The 17,354-nt window shown below is 47.4% G+C and overlaps 1 protein-coding gene across 4 annotated transcripts in view; it reads right to left on the reverse strand.

The window, feature by feature from the left end:
- LOC147456100 (integrator complex subunit) overlaps positions 1-17,354 on the reverse strand; it is an 82,351-nt gene that overhangs the window by 50,588 nt on the left and 14,409 nt on the right. For all 4 annotated transcript variants that reach the window (XM_086514667.1, XM_086514665.1, XM_086514666.1 and 1 more), the window contains exon 3: positions 4,890-5,107. In XM_086514667.1, the coding sequence (XP_086370793.1) occupies positions 4,890-5,107 (218 nt within the window). The remainder of the gene's footprint in view (positions 1-4,889; positions 5,108-17,354) is intronic.

Here is a 17,354-nt window from a genome sequence, read left to right on the forward strand (position 1 = left end):
AATTTTTCATCGGCTTTTCATCCACAATCAGATGGTCAGACAGAGATTTACAATCAATTGGCTTTTGATGTTTTAAAGTCATATGTGCATGATCAACAGTCTCAGTGGAAGCTCTATCTCCCATTGGTTCAAGCTATTTTGAATGACTCTTTTTCCTCTGCCATTGGTCGAACTCCGTATGAGGCAGCTTTTGGTCGTCCGTTCCAGTCACTTTTGAATCGCTCGATCAGTCAAATGCCTGATGCCAATGCTGAAAGTCAGTCATTGGATGAGATCTCTGAGAGTGTGAAGCTTCGGCTAAGCAAGACTCAAGAATCTTATTCACGGCAGGCTAATAAGCATCGTCAGGATGTTTCGATCAAGGAAGGGGATTGGGTGTATTTAAGAATCATGAAGCGACACGTCTTAAGCAAGTTGGAAAGAAGTGTCCAAAGTTGTCTTTTCGAATCTATGGTCCATTGCCAGTCATTAAAAAGATCAATGAGGTTTCAATGAAATTGCAGTTGCCTAACTCATGGTCAATGCACAATGTTTTCCATGTTTCTTGGTTGGAAGTGTTTCAGGGAACACCTCCAAAGGACATTTCGGAAGAAGACGAACCGGAAATCATAGATGAAGCTGAAGTCATGGAGCCGGAGCAAGTGTTGTTGCATCGGTTTCGACATGGTTCGAAGAAGCAAGTGAGACAGTACTTTTTGAAGTTCAAGGATCGAGGAACCCATGAAGCGGTGTGGGTCGACGAAGAGTTTTTCAGGGATTATCCAGAGTTGTTGGCAGACTACAAGAAAGCCATGCAGCTCGGTACTTGTACCTCACTTTAAAAAGGAGGGGATGTCACGTGACACATCCAACTCTATGTGTCCGTGGACAAGCTATAGCACGACAAGGGTTCACTCAATCCAGTCAGTCTAGCTTAGGAAGTGTTCTGGCACTTTTGTGAGTCTGTTCGCAGACCGTGCATGCCCAGCACTTATGGTAGATGCATATCCTCTGGTTGCACACAGCATGATCATCAACATTAGCATCAGAATCCAACAGAATCCATCAGGAGCATTTTCCAGTGCATTAAACCTATTTTTCCCATTTTTGACATTTTTCATTTATTATTTTAAGTGACTTTTGTTGGGAACTGAGTAGGGCAATTTGGGTAAGATAATACATAAGCAAACCTAGGCTAGCACTATTTGGCAGAAGAAACCAAGAGATCACAAGGCAATCTTGCAGCAGGCCCTCAAGGTGGATCCTCAACAAGAACCCCCAGCAGATTCCCAACGTTTTCTTCAACCAAAACGCCAACACCTCAGCAGCGTTTTCAGCTTCGGTAGACCAGCGTTTTCAGCATCTAGCCTCATCGCCCATAGCCTCATTCACCAGCGCTTGAAGGACCCACAAGGACCGCATCTTCCCGCCCTTGCTGTATAGCGTTTTTCAGCCAGCATAGCTAGCGTTTTCTGCACCAGCAGGCAGCGCTTTTCAGCAGCAGTACCTCAGACATTTGCCAGTGTTTTAGGGCGATTTTCAAACATTTGCCAATGTTATAGGGCGATTTTCAGCACCTTAAACAGCGTTTTACAGCAGCGTTTTACAGCAGCGTTTTTGAAGCAGCAGATTGCAGCCCCTTATGGCGTCTTTGGACAGCATTACCACAAGGCTTTTCAGCAGCCTTTAGAAAATCAGACGATAGCTTTTGTGAGTCCACAGAAGTCAGCCAGGTCAGCGTTTTCCCAGCATCATTGGCAGCAGAATACATAGGCAAGTCGTCGCCGTCGGCATCGTCCTAGTTGCCACTGCATCATAGTCATCAAGTGCATCAGAGTTTTGTACGAGTTTGTGCAATCAATAGTAGACCACTCTCCCCATCGAGAGTGGGGCCTTCGGAGGAGGGTTTTACAACTCCCTAGTGTCGTATTCTCTTATCCCTCTTCTCTCAGTCTCATGCACCTTCACGCATCCATTCACTTTGTTTGTGTCCATTGCACTCTCTCATTAAAGAACGGAAGGCTCTCCCTTCCATAAGTAAAAGGAACCTTGAGCACAGTTCGGAGCACTCATCTTGAGCAAAGTTCATCATTTATTCCGCTGCACAGTACATCTTACTTGAAAGGAACTCCACTGACATGGTGGTCTACTCTGTTGTTACGCAGAGAAGCACCTCTGATGTGGGTAAAATTAGAAAATTTTCACGTCAACTTGGATATCAGACGAATAGAAACGAGATGTCATCACAGTTGGCATCATTTGAGAATGACTAAGAAAGATACATTAGATGACTACTGCCACAGGTTTTGGGATACTTATTTCCCCGTGTCTTCGTTTCGGAAGATTACTTTGAGAGACCAGATTGAGCGGTTTTGTTGTGGTTTGCAAAAGAGATTTGAGAGTATTGTCTGCAATAGAAGTCTGACTTTATTCGGAAACTTTATGGGACATGCTAAGCAAGGATTTGGGATGCATGTCAGCTCATTGACTTATCCTACGGACAGTAGACAGGGCAAGAGTCCTCCATTGAAGAGAATGAGTTAGGGGAACCAGATGACGGCTCATCACAGGATTCTGGAGCAGTAAGAGAATCATATGGTAGCGCAACCGAGGGTTCCGACAAACTAAGGGAACCAAATTGCAAGTTCATTAGAGGATTCCGGAGAAGAATGGGGATCAGACGATATTGCGTCTCAGGGTTCCGGCGATTGAGACTGACGTGCCAATGGGCAGGGGAGGCTAACGACGCTACCCACAAGTCCCAAGGCACAAGGAAAGGATAAAATGGAATCAGCTGGTAGATCAGAGAATTCCACAGATCCAGATTGAGTGTCAAGGACAGGGAGGTCAGCAAGGCTACCCATAGGTCAAAGGGCATGAAAAAAGAACATAAAGGTAAGCTAGGTCCACCGGATAATTTGGTCAAGGGTACTTTTTAGCCCTTGATGCAAAGAGGATGGAGGAAGAGAACCTCGCAAATTCTCTTCAGAGAGAGTTGTACCTTGAAGCTTTTGGGTAATAAGCAGTGTCTATGCCAAAAGTTATCGATGACTCGGTAAGATTGAATTTGGTGCCGTGCGGACTGCACAAGAGGGGAGCCACTCCACTCCGTTGTCACAAATTGCCTAGATTGAATAAAGTCACTAATTTCTCTTTGAGATTTAAAGGTACTGATGGGCTCAAAGTATTTTGCGGAATGACTTTATGAGCTTTGTGCACTAAATTGGAAATTTCCTTGATTGAAACAACATGTGCTCTTTCATGTGTGTTTTTGTTAGAGCCATCTAGAGTAAAATGCAGCATTTTGTCTAATTAATGATTTGAACTTAGTACATCTAGACATCTGTTAGAGATCGGTGAGATCTGAATGTGATGGCTAAGTGAACGAGAACTGAATGAGATCGAGGTGGGTTTATGAACAGGCCGACAAAGGACAAAGCTGTAGGAACGATCACTCCTATGGAAGTTTTTTGCAGGCCGAAGGACAACGAGAACTGCCACTAAGTCGAAGGGAGGGGGAGAAGTCGTATCCATGAAATCTAGCAAGATAAGGATCATTCAGATCGCGCTGCCGAGAGCATGTCTTTTCTACTCTGGCATCAACACCATGGCGCTACAGAACAGCCTCGCCTTCTTCATCTCCTTCGCTGCACAAGCAAGAATCCGCCATGTTTTTCTTTTTCGTAGGGTTCACATTTGGAGGCCCTAAGTCAGCCTTAAAATCAACACTATTCTAACACGACATGGGAGACGTCCCGTACGACCATTTAAAGGGGCGGATGCTCTTTAGCGACCGATGCAATACATCATGGAACAGCACCCAATGCAGGACATCCTCGGACACTGACGTTCATTTTAGCTGCTTCTTTTTTTTTTCACTTCATTGTATTTTGTACCCAGACATTGTATTAGATCCACTAGGATCGTATCAGTTTGGTCTCATAGGTTGTTTTGGCCTTTTAAAGACATTTAATATAACATTTCATCTCTCTCTCTCTCTCTCTCTCTCTCTCTCTCTCTCTCTCTCTCTCTCTCTCTCTCTCTCTCTCTCTCTCTCTCTCTCTCTTTGTGGGTGTGCTAATAAAAAGAGGAAAATGGTATAACCTTTCTATCACCCAAGTGTGGTAGATTGGTTATGCCATTTCCCTCTTGAACAACAGGTCTTAGTTCAACTCTCCTCGTCGAATAGATCTTCATGATCTCTTGGGATAGTTTCCTACTATGTTAAAATTCTCTTCTTCTTCTTCGCCTCCTCTCTCTCTCTCTCTCTCTCTCTCTCTCTCTCTCTCTCTCTCTCTCTCTCTCTCTCTCTCTGAGCAGAGACTCGGCAGCCAGACGAGCGTGCTTCACAACAGACTTCAGAACCAACCCACACCAAAGGTATATTAGTTGATAGAGCCATTGAGCTCGGGCAAGCTAGACGCCCACGTATACGAGAGCGACCACGACATCGACGAGGGCTCCATCAGAGGATCGGGACTATTCTAGCACGACATGGGAGATGCCCAGTACGACTATTTACAGAGGCAGACATTGACGAAGCTCTTCAGCGACCGATGCAATACTTTCTCGGACAACGCCCAATGCCGGGCATTGATGATGATGATTTTAGTCTTTCACTTTACATCATTTTAATTTTTCTTTGTACCCAGACATTGGATTAGATCCACCAAGATTGTATCAGTTTGGCCTCATAGGTCATTTTGGCCTTTTGAAGATGTTTAATATAACATTTCATCTCTCTCTCTCTCTCTCTCTCTCTCTCTCTCTCTCTCTCTCTCTCTCTCTCTCTCTCTCTCTCTCTCTCTCTCTCTCCAAGTTTTGAAGGCTAATAATCTATTTGCTGATATCACAAAGAACTGAAAAGAACATGCACCATATGGATCAGTCCTATTTTTAAAAAGCCTCACCTGTAAAGACACTGCCAGTTTGCCCTACCGACACCGTCGTCATCTACCAAAGCCTTCTTTAGAAACGGAGGATAGCCATTGATTGCTGGTAGGTTTAACCAAAAAGGTTTCTTTGAACAGTCAGACCTTCCAAAACTCTGAACATACTCTTCATGCATAGTAACAAGTTCCTCCATCATCAACTGACCCAGCTTTGCCGTTACACATGTTGCATAAATCTGAACATAGTAGAAGCAGCAACTCAAATTCTTTCCTCAATTAATTGCTTCTTATAAAGGACAAGAAAGTAGAACATTGTTGTGAAAATACATGTTTCAGTATATTTAATATCAAATTTAATTTTTCTATCTTCTCAAGCTCTTGGAATGGGCATGTATCACTAGAAGGTTACATTGGATTCTACTTATTTAATGTTATGATTAAGGGACGCGCGCTCGCTGCTGCTGTCCATACGCCTCACCATTGCTGCACTCCCCAGCTCCCCCTGGTGCTGCCCTCAGCCTGCCGTCCCGCCCCTCCTCTCACCCCTTCGCCCTGCCTGGTGATGGCCGGCGCTGCCTGCTGCTCCCCGCCTGCGCATCATCCCCCCCCTCGCTGCCCTGCACCCGCCCCCTCTCACCAGCGCTATCCCCTCCCGCCTCATGCTGCGCGCCAGCCCGGCTGCGCTCCCCGCCCGCCTTATCCATTCGCACCCCGTGCCGTGGGCTGATTTCAGCTCGCGGCTAACGTTAGTTCCTTCACCCCCGTCGTTCGCCTTCTTCCACAACAGTAGATACGAATGGAGACTCATGCTACACCATAGAGGGACTCTGACGAAGCCCCCTCGATCGACCCTGTAGAGCCCACCATTTGACTTGCTTTGTCACTAGAAGAGCAAGCGAGCCTCACAGCAAAGGTGGAGCGCCTCCAAGCCACCTCTGTCATCTGCAACAACATTGGTGGGAGTCGTCCCAGTCGAGGAGAGGTACGCGACCTCTTGTAGGCCTGCCTTTTAGCAAAGGTGGGGAAGATCATTGACATTCAGCTTCTCGGACGAGGATACCATCAAATAGAGTTTGAGACTCCTGAGATGGTTGTCAGGGTCATCTCGATGAGCCCGTTGGCCGATCGAGCGGTCAGAGCTCACTTTCGACAATGGTGCCATGGGGTCGGTCCAACATTGGAAGTTCTTGTCGAGGAGGCAGACTTGCCTATTTCAGTTTGCTTCCTTGGCCTGTGGAGGGAGTACTTATCGCTTCTATCCGTCGGGACAATCTTGGAGACCCGCGCACAGCAGCTTCGCGTCCTAGTTCGTGACACTCACTCTCTCCCGAAGATGGTCCTTCTACCTAGGGTGAGTGGGGGATGGTTACACCAGAGGGTGGAGTATTCAAGACTCCCGAACCAGTGCTTCACTTGCAGACAGATGGGCCACTTAGCAAAATCCTGTCCTCGCCAGAGATCTGGACCCACAACGTATGCGCAGCCTCCCAAGACTGAGCATGCCCAACAGACAGGTACCCAGGACACAGAGGTTGGTACCTCGACAGAGACCAGCAATCAACCAGCTGACGGTTGGCAGCAGGTTCTCGGCCACCGTCGAAAGGGATAGGCTCGCCACACTCTCCCCCTCCCGGTGGTTGTCCTCCTGCAGCTCAGCATCATTGGGTTCCGATAGGGAACCGTTTTAACCCCCTCCTGCAGGAGTCCCCTAAGGAGGCGCCCTCCGTCGCAGCTGCTCCACCTCCACTGCCTCCCCACCTCCACTGCCTCCCCCCCTCCACCTTCAAACTCGTTCACTCCGCCTCCTCCTCCCCCCCCCACCCCCACCCGCTCCTCCTCTCTCCCCGGTGGAGCCCTCAATCTCATCTCCCGAGCAAGCTAGGGGGTTGCTTAGGGGGTATACTCACCCACACACACTCACAAACACTCTCATTGTGTGCTATGCAAAGTGCAAGAGCTCCCTCTCCTTCTCCAAGTAAGTAGAGGTTGAGAGCCTACACAAACACTCTTGGCTGATCGGGTACAATCACTTTGGCCTTTAGCCAAGTTCAGTGTGACGTCGCCACATGCAGCAAGTTGCAAGCACATTGTGGTACACTTGTTTGCTGACACTCAGAGCCCCCCTTCCTATGTATTTGTACATGAGGATTCTTGGACAGAGGATGTAGCCTTATGGAAACCACGCTGGGCTTCGGCTTGGATGGAACAGTCACTTCAGTAGTGTTTCTCTAGAGGTTGCTCGGATGACGATTATTCCCCATCCAAGCCGCGGCCTCTAAGATAGCGAGGTTGGCTGCTGCTGCAGCATCTGTTATTTCTCACTGACTCCATGAGGATCGTTTCATGGAATGTGCAAGAATTAGGAGGGCCCCAGTTTCAGCGTCAGAGGGGTCGGTTGTGTCAGGAGCTTCAACGATTCCTTGTGGGTGGTGAGATTGATATTCTTATGCTACAAGAGCATCATCTTTGTGAGAGCCGCATTAGACGATGTGGTCAGACTTTGCACGGTCCATATGAGACATTTTCGTCAGCTGCATTTGGACCTGGAGGTATCTAGGGAGGGGTATGTATGACTATTGCGGACTCATGGCAGCAGGCCATTGTGGACAGAGGTATTATTGTGCCAAGCAGGGCTCAGTGGATTACTATGCAGTTTCAAGGTTGCCTCGTGGGCTTCCTGAACGTCTATGCACCCAATGTGGCAAGTGCACGAGCAGAGTTTTGGTCTCATATTGCAGTCTTTGCCGCATGCAAAGCAGTGGTGTGTTGAGGGAGACTTCAACATGTTGGAGGATCCCTCTGACAAGATTGGAGGTGGTTATGCTATTGTGCACGGAACTGAGTTGGCAGTTTGGGAGCGCCTATGTATGACTTTGAGGGTTTCAGATGTTTGGCAACACTCGGGCTTTGTGAGGCCCCCAGACAGCTTGTCTTTCTCTCGCTCTGACCGCACAGTAGGAGGAGTGAATCTATCTCGAATAGATCGCTTCTACGCCATTGATCACATTTGTGACATGGGGGGTTCTATTTGCATCGTGGAAGGTACTACTTTTTCCGACCATGCGCCAGTGATTCTCATCGTGGCAGCAAACAGAGGAGGGGGGGTTGCGATGCTAAGCATCCCTGAGAGGATCTTGTTGGATCCAAAGCTTAGAGAGCGAGTGGAGGCGCTTTGGTCAGAGAGCTTGGACACACAGGACACCCCTGCTAGTAGAGCAGCCTCTGGCCTGTGGCTGAGCTCAGTCGCTTCTTCCTCTAGGTGTCGACAGCTCGCTTGGCTGAGGAGCAACGTCTCCGATGGAGCATTGTTTCCTTGCAGAGGATGAAAGAGCAGCATCTAGACAGTCCTTGGTTGGAGGAGCACATGCAGCACGCTAGACAGGAGGTGGCTAGCATTGAGGAGAGGCGGCTTGAGTTTGCCTTCCATCGGCAGGCATCACAGTGGACCCAGGTGGGTAACAGAGTTACTGGGTAGTTCATTGAGACGGTGGGGCCATGCCATGCGCACACCAATGTCAGCCAATTGAGGAGACCCGACAGGTCAGTTGCTTCAGAGCCTGAGGATATGCGTGCAATTGCTACTAACTTGTACCGTGTTTTCTTGTCAGCTGAGCCTCACTCAGAGCCTCAGGATGCTTGTAGAGAGGTCTCGGCACAAATGCCTTGCCTTGTTACTGAGGAGATGCGACAGAGACTTGAGCTCCCTCTCCAGCTAGAGGAGCTCCATGCGGCCCTCAAAGCACTCCCCCGTAATAGTTGTTCAGGGGAGGATGGTTTGACTCCCAGCTTCTTCTTAGAGTACCGGGAGTTGCTTGGTTCTGATCTTTGCAACACATTGCACAATGGCGAGATCAAGGTTGCATCCGTACGTATGTACAGATTCTATCCGTACAGTACGGATCCGCACAAGTGTTTTTTTTTTTTTAAATTCCTGCCCTATTTCAGCCGATTGGGCCTATTTTCAAAAAACGCCTTCTGCAGTTGAGTCTTGAGAGCAACTGCTTAGAAATTAGCAGTATTGTGCATTGTGCAGTCAACTAGTGTATGCTCCTCTCTTGCAGGTGCCAGGTAAAATGCCTCGCAAATCCAACGCAGTGTGGGACACGCACACCCACATGATCAGAATAGTTACTACGTCGGGTCAGCAAGGGTCGGGTACTCGTCAGTGGCAGTGCAAGTACTGCGGGGAAAGCAAGACAAGTACTATTATTTGTGTTCTCAAGCATCTTATAGGGATAGGTACTACAAATCATTGCGATGATTGTGAGAAGATCCCACCTCAAATCAAGGAAAACCTAATTCTAGAGCATTTCTCCGCATCATCGAGTGCAGCTTCGAGGGGGTCTTCGATTTCACGGGATGCCTTGCAAGATGCATTACTTGGGGACCTTGGTGACATTCCAGGAGATGGAGGGATGGGTTCTGGCTCTCAGACTACTGTGCCCTCCAGTGCCGGCACTAGTAGGAAAAGAGCTCGTGTAGCAGGGCATGATGAGGAGGAGAGTGGGGATGATCCGTCTACAACTCCCACCAATGCACTGAGGCAGACCACGTTGCCTTTACGCGTAGACTGTCAATCTTGGGTGAGAGAGAGACAAAAGATAGCACAGATGGAGATTGCTCGCACTCTTGTAGAGTGCAATATTGCATTCAATGTGCTTCGAAGAGATCAATGGAAGAGGATGGTCAGAGCCATTTCTCAGGTTGGCCCCACGGAGTCGTGGACTGGCTTGGATTACAACAGGATGCGTGCAAGTATGCTAGATGAGCAGAAAGCAGTCATTGACACAGCAGTCACCCTAGTAAAATCTAGATGGCAGACTTTTGGGTGTTCTATCATTTTTGATGGATGGAGTGATATACGTAGACACCACATCATCAATATTCTAGTCTTATCTTGCCTTGGTACGTACTTTCTGAGAGCCGTGGATGCCGGAAAGGCAAGTGAGAAGATCATTACAGAGTTCATCTACAAACATATTCGTCAGGCCATTCTTGAGGTGAGAAAGGAGAATGTGGTGCAGGTAAAGTCAATCTCCCCATCTCTTCTCCTTGTGTTTTTTGTTCGATCTATGCTATTTCAAGAGGACCACCTCTTCACACTTGTATATCTACGAGTCTACATTAATTACAATGTACATTGTTCGGCTACTTGCAGGTTGTTACACATAATGCTAGCAATTACAAGGCCATGGGTGAGATGGTAAAGAGGGATTTCCCTCGCATTGTGTGGACTCCATGTGCCGCCCATTGCCTAGACTTACTCATGGAGGATATAGGAAAATTGCCCTGGGTTCATGAAACCGGCCCGTAGGGCCGTAGGCGTTAGCTTTCACCTGAAATTCTTTACTTTACTTTAGACACACACACAGACCACTTTGCAAAGAGAACCTGCGACGGGAATTAACACTTGAATACACTCACGGCTCGGAAGCTAGAATGCCTCGAGCAGACACCGACAACCTGTAGGCCCCAAAATTGGCGCCCCTATCGGTATTTCTTTATTCTTTATCAAAGGGAATAAAACCTGTGATCTCCCACAAGCTGCCCTGCACAATCTAGGCTAAGAAACACCTGTTCTGGCCCGATTTCGGCAGCATAACTGTACTAGGACGCTTCACAGTCAGTATTCCCACGCAATAGGTGACTCTCCCGATGCATACGGACACTTTGCAAAACCTGGCGAGAATCTGGAGCACGCTGAATTCTCTGTTTTCTACCCCGAAAATGCGCCAGTTCACCTGTACAGCGGTCCCCTTGCGTCCCCGAACCTCCTGGGGGTATTAGGGTCCGTTTAGGGCCGAAACCCTAAACCTGCAAAAATACACAGCAGGCTGTAATTCCCTGTTTTGGGCTCCGTTTCGCGTGCCGGTCGCATCCGTAGCAAGACCTCGAGCTCCCGCACCTGTAGGGCTACTTGCCCTTTGAATCGGACGAGATTTCTGGCGTGAAACCTCTCCGAATTCACCTGTACCTGCGGGGGATTAGCCGCTAGCTAATCCAGTACCTGTGCAAAGAGGCTCTTGCCTCGGCAATCGCGCATGAACCCACATAATTGTACATTGGTCAAATGAAAAGCCCACTAGTGGGGCATAACATACTGCTCGTAGGGGAGAGAGAGGGCAATGCGTAGCGTGCAGGGCATCACTCCTGGCACCGCACTGTACATAAGAGGGAAAGGAAGCACTCCATAGCTCTTAACCTGTGACAAAAGCTGAAATGAGGCCTCTCCCAGCATAAAATTCAGCGCCACTTCTTCTGCAAGAGGAAAGTGCATGAAAATTCGACACTTGGCACATTTACAAGCATTTGCCCGTTTCGGGTTCGCCGCTTAAAAATATCTTGACCGGTTGCCCAGTTGACTTCGCGGCAGAGTTATAAAATGTTCCCCTAGTCATACCGGAGGTAATGACGCAAACACATTTCACGGCCCAAAATAGCAGTTCCCTAAATTTTAGGAGATGCTTCCGTTGGGCTCCCACTGGTCTTCTAACCACCTATCCTCATTGGGACCGCATCCAAAAGTGCAATGTGGCCCAACTGTCGGATACTTTTTGTTGGTAGTCCCACCTTGACTTTACGCCTTAGTTGAGTTCACCTCCTAGTATCCACCAACTTGCTAAGTGCGACGGACGGACCTATATGATCTTGCTCTGAGCCTAGACATCCTCTTACCATACGAATTCCAGTGCCGACCACTTCCCGTCTGCGGGTGAATGTACCGTTCATATTGGCCATACAATGTCCGACCGTTTGCTACTTCAAAAAGAGGGTCTCAAAACAAATAAAATAAACCCCATTGGAAAGAAACCAACAACCAAGGTTAGCAGTTGCCACATCTCTATGACATGATTAATAACTGCCACGTCCTCGTGACATACCCCCTCTTGAAATCGCAAACGTCCTCGATTGCATACCATAAATACACGCCACTGATGATCTTGTGCTATTAACACTCTTTTATCATCGCATGTATCCGCAAGAAAGGTCGTAACATACATAGATACAAATGACTTAATGAGGCCTTCATACTTTCGCCATTTCCATCTATGACACTGAATTCATATGTACATTTGATGTACTAGCTCTATCATTACCCCTCCTTTGCACACGTTGGGTTGGGGCATAAGTAGGCTGTAACCCAAAGGCTTCAAGGTAAAGCTGCAATACATTTGGTGACTCTAACAGTTCATGCTCTTCCATCCACTTTGCATCCATAGGCGGATAGTTCTTGAACTTCACCAAATAGCGTCTTGCAACTTGTCCTTTAACTTTTCTTTCCTTATGTGCCAAAACTTGCTCAGGTACCAAGATCTCATCAAGTTCCTCAACTTCTGGCTGATCCTCAACTGGCATATCTTCTGGCACATCACCCACGAAGGGTCTTAGAAGACTCACGTGAAACGCATTATGAATCTTCCACGCATCAGGCAGTTTCAGCCTGTAAGCCACATCGCTGATCTTGTCAAGCACTTGAAAAGGCCCATAGTAACGCATGCTGAGCTTAGGAAACAGCTGTTCCTTGCCCTTCATCTTCTTTAACCTTGCCTTTTCGAACCTTAACAGAACCCAATCACCAGGTGATAACAACAATTCACGACGGTGACGATCAGCAGCCTTTTTCTGCTTTGCCTAAGTCTTCTCCAAGGCAACTTTAATTTTCTTATACATCTCATCCATGTTCTCAACATATCGATCTGCCTCAAAGATCTTGTCCTTTGTATGCAAAATGGGAGGAACCTTTTTGCCGCCTTCAACAATCTCAAAAGGTGTAGACGAATGCACCGTATTATTGTACGCATATTCAAGCATAGGGAAATATTGTTCCCACTTGCCCTTATTATCTGACACATAGCATTTCAGCAGATCTAAGACAGTAGAATTAGCCTCTTCTGACTGTCCATCAGTTTGTGGATGAAACGAAGACGAAAACTTGAGCGTAGTGCCCATGTTCTCAAACAATCCTCTCCAGAACAAACTGGTTATGCGAGGATCACGATCACTAATAATCGATTGTGGCATACCATGGTACTTAAACACATTGTACATGAACAAGCGTGCCATCTGATCAGATTTTATCTTCTTCCTGACAGGGATAAAATGGGCTTGCTTGCTGAACCTGCAAATAATGGTCCATATACCATCATTCCCTGTTGGCGTCCTTGGAAGATCAAAGATAAAGTCCATAGCAATGCTTTCCCATGGCTTATCCGGAATCGACAGTGGTTGTAACAACCCTGGTGCCTTTCGCCTATCAAACTTGACCTTTTGGCAAACTATGCATGCTCGCACAAAGGCATCCACATCTCTCCTCAAGGTAGGCCAATAGAAGAACGTCTCTACCGCTTTAACTGTTGCATCAATGCCACGATGCCCTGCATACGGTGGGACATGACTCTCTTCCATGACCTTATGTCGAAGTGGCCTAGTGACACAAAGTCTGCCATGCGTCATCATAAAACCATCTCTGAGGAGGTAGTGCTCGTGATGTTGCCCCTCTTGTAACTGTTCAAAGATCCTTGCAAAATCTTCATCAGCAGTATATTGTTCCTTCATGTCATCTAACTCATGATGATAAGGAATTGACACAGCTGAAATTTGCGGCTTTCTTGATAACGCATCAGCCACAACATTCTTCTTACCTTCCACATGCATAATCTGGAAGTGGAACATGGGAAGAATGTTTGCCCATCGCATATGCTTTTCGGATAACTTTGACTGTGTCAAGAAGTATCGCAAGGTCTGATGAACTGTTTGGACAACAAAATCAGCACCTAAGAGGTAGTGCTTCCAGCTAGAAAGCGCATGAATCACGGCCAAGAGCTCTTTCTCATAGACTTGCATAGTCCTCTCTGGCCCTTGCAAAATTCGGCTTTCATAAGCTACCACCCGTCCGTCTTGCATTAGCACTGCTCCGATGCTACTGCCACACGCGTCACACTCGACCACAAATGACTTCCTGAGATCTGGCAAAACAATAACTGGATCTGAAGTCAACTTTTCCTTTAAGAGACTAAAAGCTGAAATCTCTTTTTGGGTCCATCTGAAAGTGACTTCTTTCTTTTGCAATGCGTGAAGAGGCGATGCTATCTCTGCAAAATTTCTGATAAACCTTCTATAGTAGGAACACAATCCCAAGAAGCTTCTGACATCGTGCACAGTCTTCAAGTCTGGCCATGTCTTGATAGCTTCGACCTTTGCGGGATCCATTCTAACACCATCCTTTGAAACTATGTGGCCCAGAAAGTGGATCTCTTCGAGGAAGAATTCACTTTTCTTAGGACTGACAAGTAACCTGTGACTACGCAGCTCTTCAAACACAATGGTCAAGTGACGCCTATGCTCCTCTTCATTCTTCGAATACACTATCATGTCATCGAAGAACGTTCCAACAAACTGTTGATGCGAGCGGAAAATCCGGTCCATCATTCTGTTGAACGTGGCAAGAGCATTTGTTAGCCCAAACGGCATCACTAGAAACTCATAAAGACCAAATGTTGTTCTAAACGCAGTCTTGTGCACATCCTCTGGCCTTATACGAATCTGATGGTACCCACTCTTAAGGTCTATCCTGCTGAAAATTGCAGCACCCTCTAAACGATCGAGAATATCATCAACGCAAAGAATAGGAAACCTATTCTTGATGGTATTCTTATTCAACGCACGGTAATCAATACACATGCGCCATGAGCCATCCTTCTTCTGCACTTGGAGCACTGGGGAGCAAAAGGGTGAAGAACTAGGCTGAATCAGCCCCTTCTCTAATAACTCCTCAACCTGGCCCATAATCTCTTTCTGCTGCGCCGCACTAACCCTGTAGGGAGGTCTATTTGGCAGGCTACACCCTGGCACCAAATCTATCCGATGGTCCTCACGTCTCTCTGGCGGCAATTGCGACAGTAATGAATCAGAAAAACAGTCACTAAACTTTTGCAAAAATGCTGACCTTTCTTTATCTAACACAGATAAATTTGACTAATCACTATCTGAGACATCACGTGCAAAAATCAAGTACACAGAAAGATGATTCTTTATTACAGAAGTGATAGCACAAGCAGATACAATAGGGACTGACTCTCCTTTAAGCTTTACATCCAAGATGTGAGTTTTGCCTCTATGTTATACAGTGATCTTTTTGTTGTAGGCATCCAAGACTCCATGCACTCGAAACATCCACGGGATCCCCAACAAGGCGTCACAACCTTTCAACGGCATGATATAAAACTCTTCAGTGTCCACATACGACTGAATATGCAGACGCAGTTTTCCAATGATGGGAGTAACACACTCTGAGTGGCCAGGACATGCCAACCCTGCCTCTGCTGTGTACCCCATCTCTTCAGCTCTGATGCCCAACTTCATAGCTAACTCTGGTGAGATAAAGTTGGCTTCAGCACCTGGATCAAAGAAGATGAGTGCCGTCTGATCCCTAACTTTACCCCATGCCCTGCATAACTCACTGGCATCTGTGCTGGGCCTGTCACCCACCATGTCTGGCACTAAACCTGCCGTGGGTTTTGGCTTCTTGCCTTTGTGATCTTCTTTATCCTTTGAGTCAGCTGGCCTTTTCCTTTGTGGACAATTGATAGAAAAGTGACCAGGCTGCTCGCATATAAAGCATTTGTTTTCAGCCATTAGGACCTTCTTTTCCTCGAGCAACTTACGCACAAAAGGCTTCCTTTTCTGTTTCTTTGCCTGTGCTCCAGAAGTCCCAGCTGAATCCTTGTCTTTGGTGGCCTTTTCTGACCCATACGACGCATCAGGAGCCGTTTTCACAAAGGGCTTCTTCACTGAATTTTTCTTTTGTTGCCCTCCTTTGTCACTGCTCGGAAATCCACTGTCCTCTCCTTTCAACAAGGCAAGACCAATGTTCGCAACTTCCATAAGCTGAGTAAGGGTAGCCACTCTGTTCTTTGTACAGTAATCGCGAAGCCCTTTAGGCAGCCCACAACAGTACTTCTCTATCTGCTCTGTCAATGGCACAAATCTGTAGGAGGTCACTGAGAGTAACGCTTTACAAAACCTCCTATTGTACTCCAGCAAGCTCTTGCACGAAGCTGCAGTAAGCTGGTGCCAATCTGTCAGGACATCGGCTTCAAATTCATTTGATAGCCAAGCAGATGCAAACATTTGCTTGAAGTAAACCCAAGTGGCGGGTGCCTGTCCTTGCATTAACAATGTCATCCACCATGTAAGCGCATTGTCCTTTAAGAAAGTGGCAGCTTTCCTGACCTTCGAGGCCTCTGTAAAATTCCCTCCCGCATAAGCTGTATCAAACTGCTGGAGGAAAGTGAGTGCCTTTGTCTTGTCCTCGAAACCACTGAAGGTACTGAACTTTACCGCTGCACCACCTTCTTTGTAAGCCTTCGGCTTCTCTAGTGCCCCCAAATTGTCATACGGAATGGTCTGCAACATGGGCACTGTACTAGGCATCATCGGCACGTGTTGGCCATTCACATTTTGCGTCAGAGGTGCGATATCTGGCTGCTGTCCAGAAAAACCAGCCATGCCAAAATGACCCTGTGGCACCCCAAACTGACCCTGGTTGCAGTGGAAACCTTGCTGCATGCTGATACTACCATACATGGGGTTTGGCATGATGCCTTGCATACCCCCGAACACTGTTCCTGGCATGTACGGCTGACTGCCAAACGCATGACCAGCCATACTTTGGAACATTGATCCACCCCCGAAATACCCAGGATATACCGTGGGTGGTGGAAAAACTGAATGCATAGCCTGGTATCCAGCTCCCTGTCCATTCAAGACAGCATGCTAGCTCTGAACAGTGACGGGCTGAACTGGCATAACCTGTGGAATAGGCGTTCTAGCCACCTGTTCAAGCACGGGAGGAACCTGCTTTGGAGCCCCCGACTCCCCAACATGCGAGTGTTCCCTTTCCTCCTGCGTCACATGAAGTACCTGGGCTTGAGCATCAACAAGCTCCATACGCGGCGTAGGTTGCCTATATTGTTGTTGCACTGGTGGCGCTTGCAAGAATTCCATAAACCTCGGATTCTGCACCAACTGCGAAAAGACATTCACCGCGGCAACTAACTGAGTCTTGAACGCATCATCCTCAAGTTGCCCAGTCATAAAGCCCTGTACTACTGGAGGGACATTCACGTTGACAGGAGGTACAGACTGACGTGGCCGTGAGCTCTCGTCAATCTCAAAAACCATAGGGATCTCCTGCCTGTCCTTTGAAGAGGAACCCTCTTCCATAATTCCCTTCCCCTTGTCGGCCATAGTGTAATCCCCGCGTTCCTGCACTCTGTGTCTTTACCCTAAACAATCCAGGTTCACTCTTTGAGGAAAAAGTGATTGATGTCCCGGCGACTAAACCATGAAACCGGCCCGTAGGGCGGTAGGCGTTGACTTTCGCCCGAAATTCTTTACTTTAACTTTAGACACACACACACACACACAGAGCACTTTGCAAAGAGAACCTGCGACGGGAATTAACACTTGAATACACTCACG

This window comes from Adiantum capillus-veneris, chromosome 6 (assembly GCF_014529385.1).
Source record: "Adiantum capillus-veneris isolate H3 chromosome 6, ASM1452938v2, whole genome shotgun sequence".
Taxonomy (NCBI): Eukaryota; Viridiplantae; Streptophyta; class Polypodiopsida; order Polypodiales; family Pteridaceae; genus Adiantum; species Adiantum capillus-veneris.